The sequence below is a fragment of the Coregonus lavaretus genome, assembly GCF_964263955.1.
Source record: "Coregonus lavaretus genome assembly, contig: HAP1_SCAFFOLD_2002, whole genome shotgun sequence".
Classification (NCBI taxonomy): domain Eukaryota; kingdom Metazoa; phylum Chordata; class Actinopteri; order Salmoniformes; family Salmonidae; genus Coregonus; species Coregonus lavaretus.
Window position 1 is genome coordinate 36717 of NW_028164183.1, and position 16335 is coordinate 53051.

Genomic DNA, 16335 nt, shown 5'->3' on the forward strand with positions numbered 1-16335 from the left:
AAAAAGACTGACGCAATAACAGCAATGATAATAATCTCATCCAAATAAACAATTAATTTCCCCCACATTCCAAAATCACAATTTCTTTGTTTAGGCCTAACTGTTGACTGGATGAATCCCATGATTCACTAGGATTGAGTTAAACTGAACATGGACCCCAGTAAAACACTCCAGGGTCGCTTTCCTCAATAAAGGCCTTAGCAAGTTAGAGGGAGAAAGGAAGTCATGTGTTAGTTGAAGAGGAGAGAAGCCATTTTGTCCCCTGTAAGGCATCAGTGTGACTGAAGGGAGATATGGGTCCTGTGGTGCTGGTAGACTGAATGTTACACTGGGGGATGTCATGAGGATGTATGATTCAGCATCGTGAAGGAAGCCTAATTATCATCTCAATTAGTGTGGAGGTGGGCGAGGGTGTGTGTGTGTGTGTGTGTGTGTGTGTGTGTGTGTGTGTGTGTACCTGCAAATGTAATGCATGCGTGTGTGACTGTGGATCTTTGTAGGTGTGAGAGTGATTCAGAAGAAAGTGCTCTGAGAGACCCAGAAGGGTTTCTACGGCTCTGTTGTTAAATCCTCCAGCAGCAGGAGCGATAGGAGACCGAGACGAGGGGAAGCTTTCTAATCAACCCTGTGTCTACAGTGTTCTAAACAGCAAAAGGCCTGTGAAATAAGACGTAGAGAGATGGTGATTTAAAGGGAGAAAGGTAACACTTCTAAACCAAGAACACAACCAGATGCACTTAGTGCTTTGTATAGTAGATTTCCCGTGTTTTATTTACACTGTTCTAAAGCACTCCAAGGCAACAATGGAGAGCTCCACCCATAGAAATAGAATTAGAATACTAAATGAATAGGATCTCTATGGTTCCACCCCTCTGCTCGCTACTGTAACTCTTCCCCACAATGTCGTTGGAAATGAGAATGTGTCCTCCAACAATGTAGCTGGTAAATACAATAAATAAATCAGTACTGGACACATTCACAGTGGTTGATTTATGAGGGCCTTTATGGCAATGCTGAAGACTGATGTGAAGAAGGGGGATCATGTATAGCTCTCTACACAGTGTTTCTCTACCAGAATAATTTACAGCAATTAGTCTCCACTGTAATGCAAATAGTGTGCGTGTGTGTGTAATCCTCTGGGAGAGAGATAGGGTGTGTACACTTCAGATTATGTATGACATTATTAAGAAGTTGCCACTCGCCGTACCCTGGGTCTACAAACTCATTATAGATGTTATTGGAAATGTAACTAAGGAGTTGGGGGGGGTCACATTATCTGACAGAGAGAGCATAGAGGTAGTGGGAGCACTGGTTCAACAGTAGTGGGAGAAGAGTAGTGGATGACGAGGGGGGTGGGAGAAGAGAAGGGGGGTGAGGGGAGAAAGGAGAGTGGATGAGGAGGGGGGTGGGAGAAGAGAAGGGGGGTGAGGGGAGAAGGAGAGTGGATGAGGAGGGGGGTGGGAGAAGAGGAGGGGGTGAGGGGAGAAAGGAGAGTGGATGAGGAGGGGGGTGGGAGAAGAGAAGGGGGGTGAGGGGAGAAAGGAAAGTGGATGAGGAGGGGGGTGGGAGAAGAGAAGGGGGGTGAGGGGAGAAAGGAAAGTGGATGAGGAGGGGGGTGGGAGAAGAGGAGAGGGTGAGGGGAGAAAGGAGAGTGGATGAGGAGGGGAGTGGGAGAAGAGAAGGGGGGTGAGGGGAGAAAGGAGAGTGGATGAGGAGGGGGGTGGGAGAAGAGGAGGGGGGTGGGGGGAGAAAGGAGAGTGGATGAGGAGGGGGGTGGGAGAAGAGGAGGGGGGTGAGGAGAGAAAGGAGAGTGGATGAGGAGGGTCTGTCTGTGTGTGTGTGTGTGTGTGTGTTGCTATAGTAACAATACAGGGGGTGATGAGTGAGTGGTATAAAGTGGTAATACCTAGGAGACACCGTTACCTAGGAGACACCGATACCTGTTATGACAGATCGTGTATGTGTGTGTGTTTGTGCGTGCGTGTGCGTGTGTGTACATGTGTACTTGCGAGCATGTGTGTGTGTATGCGTGTGTGCATGAGTCTACCTGAGAAAGCATTGCTATAGTAGCGGGACAGGGTCTGCATGATGTCTTTGGAGTGCTGTGTCCAGGGGGCTATCTTTCGGTAGGTCTTCACCCTGTGGACCAGCTGGGAGCCCCCGTACTGCAGAGACAGGGTGTCCCCATGGTCTTCATACAGCTCCTCAAACAGCCTGCATGGGGGGGCAAAGGTCACACAGGGGTCACCACAGGGTTAGAGATGTCAACAACAAAGTTATATTTCATGTACTGAATTTTTAATGTTCTTATGTCATCTTTTAGTAATGTTTAAGTGAGTCTCAGAGACGAGAGTAGAGTAGAGTTTTACCTAACACAGTCCGTGTCGAACTGTAGCTTGGGCTTGTCAATCATGCCCAGAGCATAGAGCTGATAGGCCAGCGCACACTTCCCCACCATGAACTGGGCGGTGTTAGTACGGTCCAGACAGTCCACACAGTTCGTCCTCAACACACCCGTCTGAAGATAGCAGAGGAGAGCTCAACAACAACAAAACATTTAAATGTGGGCGCTGATAAAAGATGGGCATCATCTCTGCCTTGAGGTTTCCATGTCAACAGCCACTGCCTGCTCAGGTGTGTCTGGTGTGTAATATACCGTACCTGGACACGCCCACTTGAGGTGAGACTTCCACCAAGATCTCCCCATCTGAGGAAAGAGAAAACTCCTTGAATCAATCAAACACTTAGTATGCTTGTTGTACTTTTATACTCCTGCAATGCAAATTAATTGTCTAGATATGGCACAACTCAAAGTTTCTGAATCTGAACACATTTAGGACAGATGCATCGAGGAGTAATTCTCCAATGCCACAATGGCCTAAAGCACTGTATGATGACAACCAGAGGAACATAGGCTCCACCCATAGCATTTCTTTCCTCTCCAAGATTTCCATCCTGTCTTCTTTGTTTATCAATTTAGGTCACTCTAGGCTTGCTTCATTGCCAGGAGTAGCTAGCCCCTGGCTTGTATGCAAAGCATGATATGCTAATGTTTATTGTATCCAACGCTTGATGGATCTGAACTCAAGATGCAATCTAATCACAAGATACACCAGCCACCATAGAGACACAGCAGCAAGACCTAGCCTGATAACAGATTAGGTAACCAGTCATGCTGACATCTCATACAGGAGACCAAGTTACAGGCAGGGCAGAGCCAACCAAGGCTGGCTGAGCAACCAGTAATATCCTGCTTCTTTCGCAGCAGAGCCCAAAATATATTTAATTTAATTTTCTTTCATTCATTCTTTCTTTCAAATCCCTTTTCTTCTAAAAAAAACTATTGTGGTTGTGTAAGAAGGTTAGCCTCCAGACTAGCAGCGAGCCCCACAGTAGCCTCTGTACGAGACACCCCGGGACTAGTCAGAATGTCAGATGTCTGGAAGTAAGGAAGAAATAATACATTAAGAAGTAAACGGAGGAGGACTTTTCATTTGTGACACGTCTGCTCTGGAGCCAAAACTAGAGTGGACTCAAGTCAACAACCCCGCCAGAGACGAGAGAGTGGGCGGCTATGTGTGTGTGTGTGTGTGTGTGTGTGTGTGTGTGTGTGTGTGCGCGCATGCATATATGTGTGTGTTACTGAAGCATGAGCACATGTATAAAAGCAAGGGAGTGGGAGGGTGTTTGATAATGCAACATAAGGCTAATAAATACGTCATTAGAAGAATGGCTAGCAGGTTAGGTAACCAGATGGAAATGTCAATGCTTGTGATTAAGATATGCAGGGATACCCTGGCCATGGCTATTCAGCAAGACCAACTCCAATCTAACAGACCCATCTATTCCCATTACTGGACAATAATTCATATCGGAAGGGAAAAAAACTAAATGTATTTGCTATTAATGCGTGATTGTAAAATACTGTATGATTAGCTATTAGACTGAACTTTATAACGGCCCTCAGAGGGACTTTGTCTAACACATTAAAACAAACGTAGCAATAATCACAATTGAAACCAATTATGACAATTTAACACCAACCCCTCTAAAGAATCTAGAGGGAGGGGTGACCATGTGAGTGTAAGGTGAGGTAGGCATAGAGGTATAGGTTGGGGTGTAAAGTGCGGGAGTTTTGCACCCCTCTGGGCTCACCTCTTGTCTGACCTGAGGGTGTGTACCTCTTGTCTGGCCTGAGGGTGTGTACCTCTTGTCTGGCCTGAGGGTGTGTACCTCTTGTCTGGCCTGAGGGTGTGTACCTCTTGTCTGACCTGAGGGTGTGTACCTCTTGTCTGACCTGAGGGTGTGTACCTCTTGTCTGACCTGAGGGTGTGTACCTCTTGTCTGACCTGAGGGTGTGTACCTCTTGTCTGACCTGAGGGTGTGTACCTCTTGTCTGGCCTGAGGGTGTGTACCTCTTGTCTGACCTGAGGGTGTGTACCTCTTGTCTGACCTGAGGGTGTGTACCTCTTGTCTGACCTGAGGGTGTGTACCTCTTGTCTGACCTGAGGGTGTGTGTGTGTGTGTGTGTGTGTACCTCTCGTCTGACCTGAGGGTGTGTGTGTGTGTGTGTGTACCTCTCGTCTGGCCTGAGGGTGTGTACCTCTTGTCTGACCTGAGGGTGTGTGTGTGTGTGTGTGTGTGTGTGTACCTCTCGTCTGGCCTGAGGGTGTGTGTACCTCTCGTCTGGCCTGAGGGTGTGTGTGTGTGTGTGTGTGTGTACCTCTCGTCTGACCTGAGGGTGTGTGTGTGTGTGTGTGTACCTCTCGTCTGGCCTGAGGGTGTGTGTGTGTGTGTGTACCTCTCGTCTGGCCTGAGGGTGTGTGTGTGTACCTCTCGTCTGGCCTGAGGGTGTGTGTGTGTGTGTGTGTGTGTACCTCTCGTCTGGCCTGAGGGTGTGTGTGTGTGTGTGTGTGTACCTCTCGTCTGGCCTGAGGGTGTGTGTGTGTACCTCTCGTCTGGCCTGAGGGTGTGTGTGTGTGTGTGTGTACCTCTCGTCTGGCCTGAGGGTGTGTGTGTGTACCTCTCGTCTGGCCTGAGGGTGTGTGTGTGTGTGTGTGTGTACCTCTCGTCTGGCCTGAGGGTGTGGCAGAAGAAGTCAGAGCGGTTGATGAAGAAGCCGGTCCTCTTGACCACGTTCTCCGCTATCATACTAAGACGGTCCAGCACGTTATACAGCTTACTGAGAGAGAGAGGGAGGGAGAGAGATTACATAATTACTTGAGAAAAATAATTAACCAAAAAACGGAGCAAACTGGAATGTTATTTGGCCCTAAACAGAGAGTACATAGTGACAGAATACCTGACCACAGTGACTGACCCCAAATTAAGGAAAGCATTGATTATGTACAGACTCAGTGAGCATAGCCTTGCTATTGAGAAAGGTCGCCGTAGGCAGACTTGGCTGAGCTCCACTTCCTGACCTCATGCCAAATGTATGACCATATTAGAGACGCATATTACCCTCAGATTACACAGACCCACAAAGAATTTGAAAACAAATCCAAATTTGATAAACTCCCGTATCTATTAGGTGAAATACCACAGTGTGCCATCACAACAACAAGATTTGTGACCTGTTGCCACAAGAGCAACCAGTGTAAATAAAACCCATATTTATGTTTATTTTTTGTACTTCAGCTACATTGAAATGTCTCTATTCTTTTGAAACTTTTGTGAGTGTAATGTTTACTGTAATTTCTGATTGTTTATTTCACTTTTGTTTATCATCTATTTCACTTGCTTTGGCAAACATATGTTCCCATGCCAATAAAGCCCTTTGAATTGAATGAGGGGGAGAGAGGGAGAGAGGGAGACAGAGTGAGCGGCAGACAGAGAGAGAGCAGACAGAGAGAGAGCAGACAGAGGTGCAGAAAAAAGTTGCAGAATGAGAAAATGTGAATGAGTGTTGGACAACTTAAAAGGTCTTTGGAAAAAAAGAAAACATTGAACTTGAACATTTCTTTTAGGGACAGCAACAATAACTCCTCTACTGCTAAAGTTAGGTCCATTGTTGGTGAGCAAAGGTAGCTTTGGGTTCATGGGAGTACCATGGCAGTGAAAATGAATAAGGGAAAAGATGTGATCTTCAGAGTGTTTCCATAGCTGCAGTGATGGATATGGATAACTCCAGGGCTTTGTGGTTAATGTACTGTTGCCCATGAAATATATAGCCCTTCTTGGGCCACGTGGGACAATGCGCTGCTGTATATGTACTAGCTGTATGTACTGTATAGAACCATGTATCCCTGCGGTTCCTAAACTAGGGGGGCAGATATGAAAATGGGGATGCGTGAGAATTTCCCAATTTCTTTATAAATAAATGCTAAAAATATATATATTATAATATCGCAAAAGTATTGTAATGTGGTTAAGCTTAAAAACCTTGACCGTTGCACTTTAATCATTCCCAAGGTGAATGGCTAGACTCGCTACATTGTGAAACCACACACTATTGCAGAGACTTTGATATTACTGGCTGCAATTGATATGGTGAAAACAATGTGGGGAGGCAGAGGCACAGAAACTCACATCAATACCTTTGTCAGATAACACTGTTATAGAATTTATGCTCTGACTGAACGACTCAAATTCCCCAGCGTATGCTCTCCAAATGGACATTAGCTGTGAGGGCTGAGATGACCATGCATTGACTTTTGTTCGCTATACATGTTGGGGATGCTATTCACGAGGACATATTGTTCTGTCTCACGATTCCCGAGCATGAAACAGCATAGGGGATGTTCAGTGTGCTGCGTAGCTATATTGACGAAAAACAAATTCCATTTGGGATTGAATGGTGGGCTTTTGCACAGATGGGACTCCATCTATGGCGGAAGGGCAGCTGCCTCTACACTCTAGTTATGAATGCGTCTCCCTCTGCAATATGGACATGATACACAGAGCAACTGGTGGCAAAAGAGCTGAGCATAGAACTCAGAGATACACTGTAGCAGGTAACTTCGATTGTAAACTATATCAAAACACATCCACTGCGCACACGCCTGTTCGCAAAACTGTGGAGATATGGGATCAGAGCATGACAAAGTTCTATTTCCCACCGAGGCTTGGTGTTTATCGAGGGGGAGTGCTGGAAAGAGTTTTCGCATTGAGAGAGGAACTGTTGTCATTCACGCTTGGAAGGGCACTTTGGGACATACTTCCCAATCCGTTTGACTGTGATCCTGGCTCAGTTGACATGCTGGTAAGTGAAATCGAACAGCTGATCGAGCGGTCATGTGACCAAATGCTGCAGACAACTCATTCACGGGTCACTACGGAGGAGTTTTGGTTCGTGACTCAAAGGGAATACCCTGCCTTCTCCCTCTGAGCATTAATGCCACGTTCAAAACAACTGGTAACTTAGAACTGGGACCGCAGACATCTCTGACTTCCGACTTCAGAGCATTCAAGACAACTGGGAACTCGGAATGAAACAAGCTCCGACTGGGAAAACTCGACTTTCTAGAGCTCAGACTTTCCGACCTGAAGATCATGGACGTCATGATTTGACCTCGTATTTTTCTGAGATCCCAGTTGTCTTGAAAGCACCATAAAACTCATGGTAAGCTACCCTTCGCCAGCTCATATCTGTGTGAAGCTGGATCCAGTGCTCTTGCCTGCATTAAAACCAAATGACTTTGAGAAGCTCAGATGCAACATGCATCAAACACACCCATCTCATTAGTGGTGGTGAGATAAGAGATTATGTCAGACTAATTTGCAATTGACTGTCATAGCCCCACATTAAACATATGTGATGATGAGTTGAGAAGACAATCAGAAATACTGTTAGAATGTTTTTCAATTGACTGCCATAGACCCAAATAAAAAAGTAAACATTAGCTGTTAATTACAACCCAAAAAAATCACATGGGTGGGGTTGCGAGAATTTTCAGATATCAAAATGGGGTCATGGGCAAAAAAAGTTTGGGAACCCCTGATGTAGCCACAGTTCTCTACATTAAATGGTCTGAGGTGTTAACTTAGGTTGCTGGGACAATACTTTGTACCTCTGGCACTTACAGAACACGATGCTGGTGTAGGGTTAAGCTAAAACAGGCTGTTTGAGTAGGATGAAGTCACACCCAAACACTGATCATAGGCGTTTCCCCTTTAATGGTTAAGAATAGTGTTTGGGTGAGGCTTAGCTGATCCTAGATCTGTACCTCTTGGTGTATCGGGCCATGTCCCAGGCGATGTAATCGATGCAGTGTTCTGGAGGGAGGAACTGGTTGAGGTTGATGACGGCTGGGAAGAGCTCCTCACTGAGGATCTTCTCATGCTTTCGCTTCTCTCGTTTCTACACACAGACACGGAGACACACATCAGCGTTATTCATTTAGTCTGAAGGAAAGGTCTCTGATTTATCATGAAAGGCATGAAAGTCTATGATAATTTCATAATTTTTGTCTTGGGCAAAATTGCTCCCGTAACGGTACCACCTGAACGCATATAAAGTTTTTTTAACATCTCGATCCGTTAACTACTGTTGGGTACTAACTTCTAAACTTGAAATATGAAATATCATTATTCATGTTACCATATTAGAACTGAAGGTATGGAAATCTACTGAGGGAGAAAGGGGAGTGCAGAAAGTTTGCATTCTGTCAGAACATGTTATGGTTAAATCTCAGGTATCCTATGGAGAGGAGAAGGGCCACAGTCTGGTTTTAGTCAACTGATAAAGGTAGGACAGCCGTGAGTTAGGGAGGAGTGAGGAATGTGGGCCGAGGTCAGGTCAGATGAAGTGAAGAGGAAAAGTCCTATGACATACACACATAGGAGGCAGGGCCATGACTACACTAATGAGAGAAACCACTTAAGTTCCTGCCAAGCAACAGAGATGTACAGTGGGGAAAAAAAGTATTTAGTCAGCCACCAATTGTGCAAGTTCTCCCACTTAAAAAGATGAGAGAGGCCTGTAATTTTCATCATAGGTACACGTCAACTATGACAGACAAAATGAGAAAAAAATATCCAGAAAATCACATTGTAGGATTTTTTATGAATTTATTTGCAAATTATGGTGGAAAATAAGTATTTGGTCAATAACAAAAGTTTCTCAATACTTTGTTATATACCCTTTGTTGGCAATGACACAGGTCAAACGTTTTCTGTAAGTCTTCACAAGGTTTTCACACACTGTTGCTGGTATTTTGGCCCATTCCTCCATGCAGATCTCCTCTAGAGCAGTGATGTTTTGGGGCTGTCGCTGGGCAACACGGACTTTCAACTCCCTCCAAAGATTTTCTATGGGGTTGAGATCTGGAGACTGGCTAGGCCACTCCAGGACCTTGAAATGCTTCTTACGAAGCCACTCCTTCGTTGCCCGGGCGGTGTGTTTGGGATCATTGTCATGCTGAAAGACCCAGCCACGTTTAATCTTCAATGCCCTTGCTGATGGAAGGAGGTTTTCACTCAAAATCTCACGATACATGGCCCCATTCATTCTTGCCTTTACACGGATCAGTCGTCCTGGTCCCTTTGCAGAAAAACAGCCCCAAAGCATGATGTTTCCACCCCCATGCTTCACAGTAGGTATGGTGTTCTTTGGATGCAACTCAGCATTCTTTGTCCTCCAAACATGACGAGTTGAGTTTTTACCAAAAATATCTATTTTGGTTTCATCTGACCATATGACATTCTCCCAATCCCATTCTGGATCATCCAAATGCACTCTAGCAAACTTCAGACGGGCCTGGACATGTACTGGCTTAAGCAGGGGGACACGTCTGGCACTGCAGGATTTGAGTCCCTGGCGGCGTAGTGTGTTACTGATGGTAGGCTTTGTTACTTTGGTCCCAGCTCTCTGCAGGTCATTCACTAGGTCCCCCCGTGTGGTTCTGGGATTTTTGCTCACCGTTCTTGTGATCATTTTGACCCCACGGGGTGAGATCTTGCGTGGAGCACCAGATCGAGGGAGATGATCAGTGGTCTTGTATGTCTTCCATTTCCTAATAATTGCTCCCACAGTTGATTTCTTCAAACCAAGCTGCTTACCTATTGCAGATTCAGTCTTCCCAGCCTGGTGCAGGTCTACAATTTTGTTTCTGGTGTCCTTTGACAGCTCTTTGGTCTTGGCCATAGTGGAGTTTGGAGTGTGACTGTTTGAGGTTGTGGACAGGTGTCTTTTATACTGATAACAAGTTCAAACAGGTGCCATTAATACAGGTAACGAGTGGAGGACAGAGGAGCCTCTTAAAGAAGAAGTTACAGGTCTGTGAGAGACAGAATTCTTGCTTGTTTGTAGGTGACCAAATACTTATTTTCCACCATAATTTGCAAATAAATTCATAAAAAATCCTACAATTGGATTTTCTGGATTTTTTTTCTCAATTTGTCTGTCGTAGTTGACGTGTACCTATGATGAAAATTACAGGCCTCTCATCTTTTTAAGTGGGAGAACTTGCACAATTGGTGGCTGACTAAATACTTTTTTTCCCCACTGTATTGGCTGTCTAGATGTGCAAGGAGTTGACTCCGCCCAGTAGAGGGTATAAATATATGTACTCGTGTAAACATCTCTTTGTCTCATGCAGCTGTTTGACCCAGTGGGTGAATAAACTTGGTTTGAGCTTTTCCTAGTCATCCGTGAGTTTTACTCTGTTAATTTAGAACCTAACACTACCTACAGATGTAGGATCTTAATTTGAGCCAGTTTGCTACAGCAGGAAAATATTCCTGCAGCAACAGGAAATGTGAATTATTTTGTGGATTATAATTAATGGACTTTTTGTAGGGGTTGATTCATTTTCCATTAGGGCAAATTGAAGTCTGACGTTTCAAAATGGAAACTCAAACACACTACAAGTTTGCATTTCCTGCTGTTCGGGAAAATGCTCAGCAACAAAACAATGATCAAATGAAGATCCTACATCTGCAACTAAGGTCAGATGGCGCTACCTTAAGAGATAACTATTTCCAGACCATCTTTAGAGGACACTTAAAACTAGTGAGTCACAACCGACCAACCAACCAACCATTAATGCCCATTCACATGGCATTCGTCTGTCCTCATCACCCACAGGAGCAGTGTGTGTGCATGTGTGTGTTAGTCATCACCTCTTCTCTCCAACGCAGACACACACAGTACTCCTAGCTCAGAATTGACATCAGCTAATCATGTCTACATCTTCTTATATCAATTTCTCCACAAGTTCTGCAAACAGTCTCTCTCTACCACACGTTCTCTCAAACACACTCTCCCTCACATATATTGGCTACTTAATAAGCACTGTCAGTTCCCACTTTGCAATAGTCTACACTGTGTGCACAATTATTAGGCAAGTTGTATGTTTGAGGATTAATTGTATTATTGAACAACAAGTGCTCTCGGTCAATCCAAAATGTTAATAAACCTCAAACCTGAATATTTAAGAAAAGTAAAAGTGAGGTTTTGGCTTTCTTTGGAGAATATCTATGTGTGCACAATTATTGGGCAACTATTAGTGTGCAGAATTATTATGCAACTAAATAAAAAACGAAAAGTTCCCCATCTCACTTGTTTATTTTCATCTGTTAAAGTGAGAATAATAAACAACTCAAAACAAAAAATCTGTGACCAATATAGCCACCCCTCTTTTCAATAACAGTCATAAGCCTTCCATCCATGGAGTCTGTCAGTTTCTTGATCTGTTGACGATCAACTTTTTGTGCAGCAGCAACCACAGCCTCCCAGACACTGGTCAGAGGTGTACTGTTTTCCTTCATCGTAAATCGACCGTTTAAGAAGGGACCACAAGTTCTCAATAGGGTTTTAGGTCAGGTGAGGAAGGGGGCAATGTCATTATTCTTTCATCTTTAAGGCCTTTACTGGCTAGCCACGCAGTGTAGTACTTCGATGCATGCGATGGAGCATTGTGGTCCTCTGTAGCTCAATTGGTAGAGCATGGCGCTTGTAACGCCAGGGTAGTGGGTTCGATCCCCGGGACCACCCATACGTAAAAATGTATGCACACATGACTAAGTCGCTTTGGATAAAATGCTAAATGGCATATTATTTTATATTATTATATTGTCCTGCATAAAAATCATGGTCTTCTTGAAAGATGCAGACTTTTTCCTGTACCACTGCTTGAAGAAGGTGTCTTCTAAAAACTGGCAGTAGGTTTGGGAGTTGAGTTTGAGTCCATTTTCAACCCGAAAAGGTCCAACTAGCTAATCTTTAATAATACCAGCCCATACCAGTACCCCACCTCCACCTTGCTGGCGTCTGAGTCGAAGTGGAGCTCCATGCCCGTTACTGATCCAGCCACGGGCCCATCCATCTGGTCCGTCAAGAGTCACTCTCATCTCATCAGTCCATAAAAACTTTGAAAAATCTGTCTTCAGATATTTCTTGGCCCAGTCTTGACGTTTCAACTTATGTGTCTTGTTCAGTGGTGGTCGGGTTTCAGCCTTCCTTACCTTGGCCATGAGCACTGAAGACCTTGTACTTCTGGGCACTCCAGGTAGGTTGCAGTTCTGGAATATGACAGCACTGGAGGATAATGGGTTCCTGGTAGCTTCACGTTTGATTCTTCTCAAATCTTTAGCAGTTAATTTGCGTCTTTTTTTCTCAACACGGTTCTTGCGACCCTGTTGACTATTTGCAACAAAACGTTTGATGGTTCTGTGATCACGCCCCAATATCTGACTTTTTTTGACTTTTCAGAGTCAGTTAAATCCTTTTTTGGCCCATTTTGCCTGAGGAAAAGAAGCTGCCTAATAATTATATACACCTTGATATAGGGTGTTGATCTCCTTAGGCCACACTCTCCCTCATTACACAAATACACATAACCTGATATGCTTAAATCCAATAAGCATTCCAGCTTGGAGTTGGGAAATATGCATAATAATGATGATATGGTCAACATACTGACTTGCCTAATAATTGTGCACACAGTGTATTGTGAATTTTTGGGTTTCTGCTTGATAGAGAGAGAGAGGGGGAGACCAGAGTGTGTGACTAAGAGGGGAGCACCCTACCCCCCTCTCCTGCACATGGCCGAGCTTGTGCAGGCAACAGAGGGCTTTGATTGGCTATCCCTCTCCTCGCTCCCTTGTGAGTGACAACATGCGCAGGACACCCGAGCTCAGCAGTAAGAAGGAGGGTTCACAACACTTTGTGAATAGCGTGTGTGAGTGCATTTAAGGTGGTTCTTCAACAGCTTGTAATCACTAGCCCCTAACCAGTTTCATCTCTCTTTCATCCCTCTTTCTGTCAGAGTAACCACAGCAACCGTTCTTTTCCAATGTATTGACAAAGCTAGGGAGTTAGTCTAAACCTTCACTAGCTAATTAAACCAACACACCAGGCTATTGTCCAATCACATGAAGGTGTGATTCCAGGAACCCTGCTGGTTTCTTAGAACAATTCTCAAGTGAAATTCTCAGTCATTTGGATGTGTCTGTCAACACTTCATTATGGTCATGTTGGATATTACATCTCTTCCTCTCCTTGTTTTCTTCCCCACAGAGACATCTGAGACACCTGAGAATGTGTTTTTTTCTCCAAGAGCTTCTTTAATGCCTTCTTTAGTAGAAATATGTTAATTGCAAGCATTCCAGTAATGTCATATAAAGCTTGGAAAAGAACACAATGGGGCCATACTTGCGAACATTAGAAAGAAATGTAGTTAACCTGGACCTCCGTCTCAAAGTGCGCATCAGCCAAATACAATCGTCGACATAGTTGCATGTGATAGAATGTTACATTGTAGCTGGTCCCATCAGATAACCTGGCACATGTTAGCCCTATGCTAACCTCACCAGCTGACCGGGATTATATCCGATAACAAATTCTGCAATTTGACGACTTCGTTACTTTTTTGGGGGGATGACATTTTGGGGGGATGGTTTGGCACTTTATTCAGACAGTAATGAAACGACATGGGGAGACAGTGGCAAGGTAGGAAGCAAGGATTGATCCAGGTGAGTGTTACCACTACACCAAGGCTCTGTACAGGGAATACTAATATTACTGGTTGATGACCGTGGGTAACCAAATCATCGATTTCAGTCGCCTTGTCCATAGACTGCTTTCAAGGTAACGACACAAACATTTTGTCATTTGGGTGAACTCGCTCTTTAAAATAGGGCTGGAAGAATATCATTCTTACTCTCCAGGAGGGTTGGCCACCCCTGATCTATTTTTCCCAGGTGCTGGGTGTTTGAACATTTTCTATTTATGACAATTACATTTATCAAAATCACCCAATCTTCAAGAAACATTTAATAAATATCAATATTCAGGTGGTTTATGCCTACTAGTTGAATATCCTTGTCATCATCTTACTCTACATAGACTAAATATGATGTGTTTGAGTTGTGAGTCCCCCCTACTATCTCTGCCTAACATGTCCACAATACTAAAATGTCACATAATATTTGAGGCCTGGAACATTTAATATCTAATGCTTATTTGCATGACTTATTCAAAACTGTCCATGAATGGCTGCAAAAATACATTGCCTCATATAATTCCTTTTCAAAGACTAGTTGTCATTTCAGATTTCAAATATGTGATTACACTGGCAAAGTTGGGAAGAAGTGGAATAATAAAATAAGTGTGGGGAATAACAGTAGTGTTCTTGCTGACTATCACTTTCATTACCCTATACTTTAGCCCATTGTTAAGAATGACAATTGTTCCACTGATCAGACTAAATCAAGTAAATAGATAATAAAACCTCCTGAAGACAAGATGACAAATCTGCCCCTACACTTTAACCAAATTATTTGTATATTTATTCATCCCGCCTCTATAGAATCAAAACATACACTTTTGAGTTCACAATCTATTTGACAAATGTATTTTCATAGTTACAAATCAGGTAACCCTACCAAACTGTCAGCTGCCTTTTCATTGTCACAGTCTAAATGCCAATCACCGAACGAGGGACTAATGCAAGTGTGGATTAAATCGACTTTAGTACGTGCTGTCAAAAGGCTGCATTCTGCAATAGGGAGGAGAATAACAGCAACCTAATTTTGTTGACAACATTGTACATAAAACAGCGCTACCATGCTGCTCTTTTTACAGTTTTATAAACTCAGCGGAGAACGTTCTCCCTCTCCATTCAGCTCCACTCTAATCTTGAGGGGCGTTTCTTTAAAACGCGCATCCAATCCCCTTGGATCCCTTACATAACTAGACCAATCATATGCTTCAATGTGCCATAGTTCACAGTGCTGTGGCAAGACAGGACAATGATAGAGGTTCAGATGGAGCAGATGGCAAAGACGCTCCGATTTCAAAATGATTTGGAGCACAGTTGAAAAGTTAACACGTTGACTATGCAATGGACTAATTAGAAAAATAAAAGCAATACTTTTCAATACGTGAGATAAGAGGTGTGGTGTGTGTGAGCGTGAGAAGATTAGTTGGCAACTCTGCTTTTATACCATCATAAGAAGGTTCATGTCCATTCTAGTATTCTAATTCCTAATTCTATGGTTACAACAACCACCTGACACTTAGTCAATAGCCATTGATGTAACTGTCTTTTAAAAATCATTGTCCAGGTCATGTAGGACTGCTTGTCCCAGTCCCAAATGCGGGGAATTTGAAAACGTGGGCGTTCCTAGTTAAACAGACATGAGACTAGTTGTGTCAGTCAGAGAGCTTCTATCATTACTACTGTCAGAAAACCTATAGCAAAGATGTTTATAACTAACCCAAGATCGACCACTGCCTGTCATTTCAAATGGGAACAAATGAGTCATAGTAGGCAGAACAAGCAAGGAGGGGTGCAGAGCCAAGCACGAGCTAGCGAGATCCTATTGGCACGTTCTAGCATGTATTTGCACATTTCCATTAGGGAAAGCCTACTCCGAGAAGTGCGCATGTGCAATAACTTAATTCACCCTTGCACTCCTTCTAAACAACGCCATTTTTGGAAACTTTGGCAAAGGGTAAAGTCCACAAAACTCAGTCCACTCTGTTCGTAATAGATTATAGTTTTGGGAACAGAAAACTGTATTGAGATCAAATGTTTCATCGTTGAGAACATTTGCAGAATGTCGGCCAAAACCCATCTCCTCCCATTTCCGGCCACTGTGCTTCCTCTCACCACTATATTTGGTAGTGAGTGGAAACGCCAAGCGGATGCTTCACATTTATTCATCAGGTGAAATATCTGTCTCATTGTTCTATCTGTGACTATAGTGTGTAGAATGGCTGAAGCAAACGATGACCCCCATGCAGAGTTGGACAATTACAACTTTTATCAAGTGTTGTTGAATGATAATATCCAAAAGTTTGAGCCAGAATAGGAAATAAGAAGACGACGAGAGGAACATCTGGTGAATCAAGCAACAGCGGCTGCTGCCGAAGATGTAGCCGCTGGT

The 16335-nt window shown here is 43.8% G+C and overlaps 1 protein-coding gene across 1 annotated transcript in view; it reads right to left on the reverse strand.

The window, feature by feature from the left end:
• Nucleotides 1-16335, reverse strand: part of fig4a (FIG4 phosphoinositide 5-phosphatase a) — an 83119-nt gene that overhangs the window by 33393 nt on the left and 33391 nt on the right. Inside the window, exons 12-16 of the mRNA XM_084192312.1 lie at nucleotides 8169-8302; nucleotides 5066-5182; nucleotides 2662-2707; nucleotides 2370-2518; nucleotides 2048-2214 (exon numbers count right to left, since the gene is read on the reverse strand). Of these exons, the coding sequence (XP_084048438.1) occupies nucleotides 2048-2214; nucleotides 2370-2518; nucleotides 2662-2707; nucleotides 5066-5182; nucleotides 8169-8302 (613 nt within the window). The remainder of the gene's footprint in view (nucleotides 1-2047; nucleotides 2215-2369; nucleotides 2519-2661; nucleotides 2708-5065; nucleotides 5183-8168; nucleotides 8303-16335) is intronic.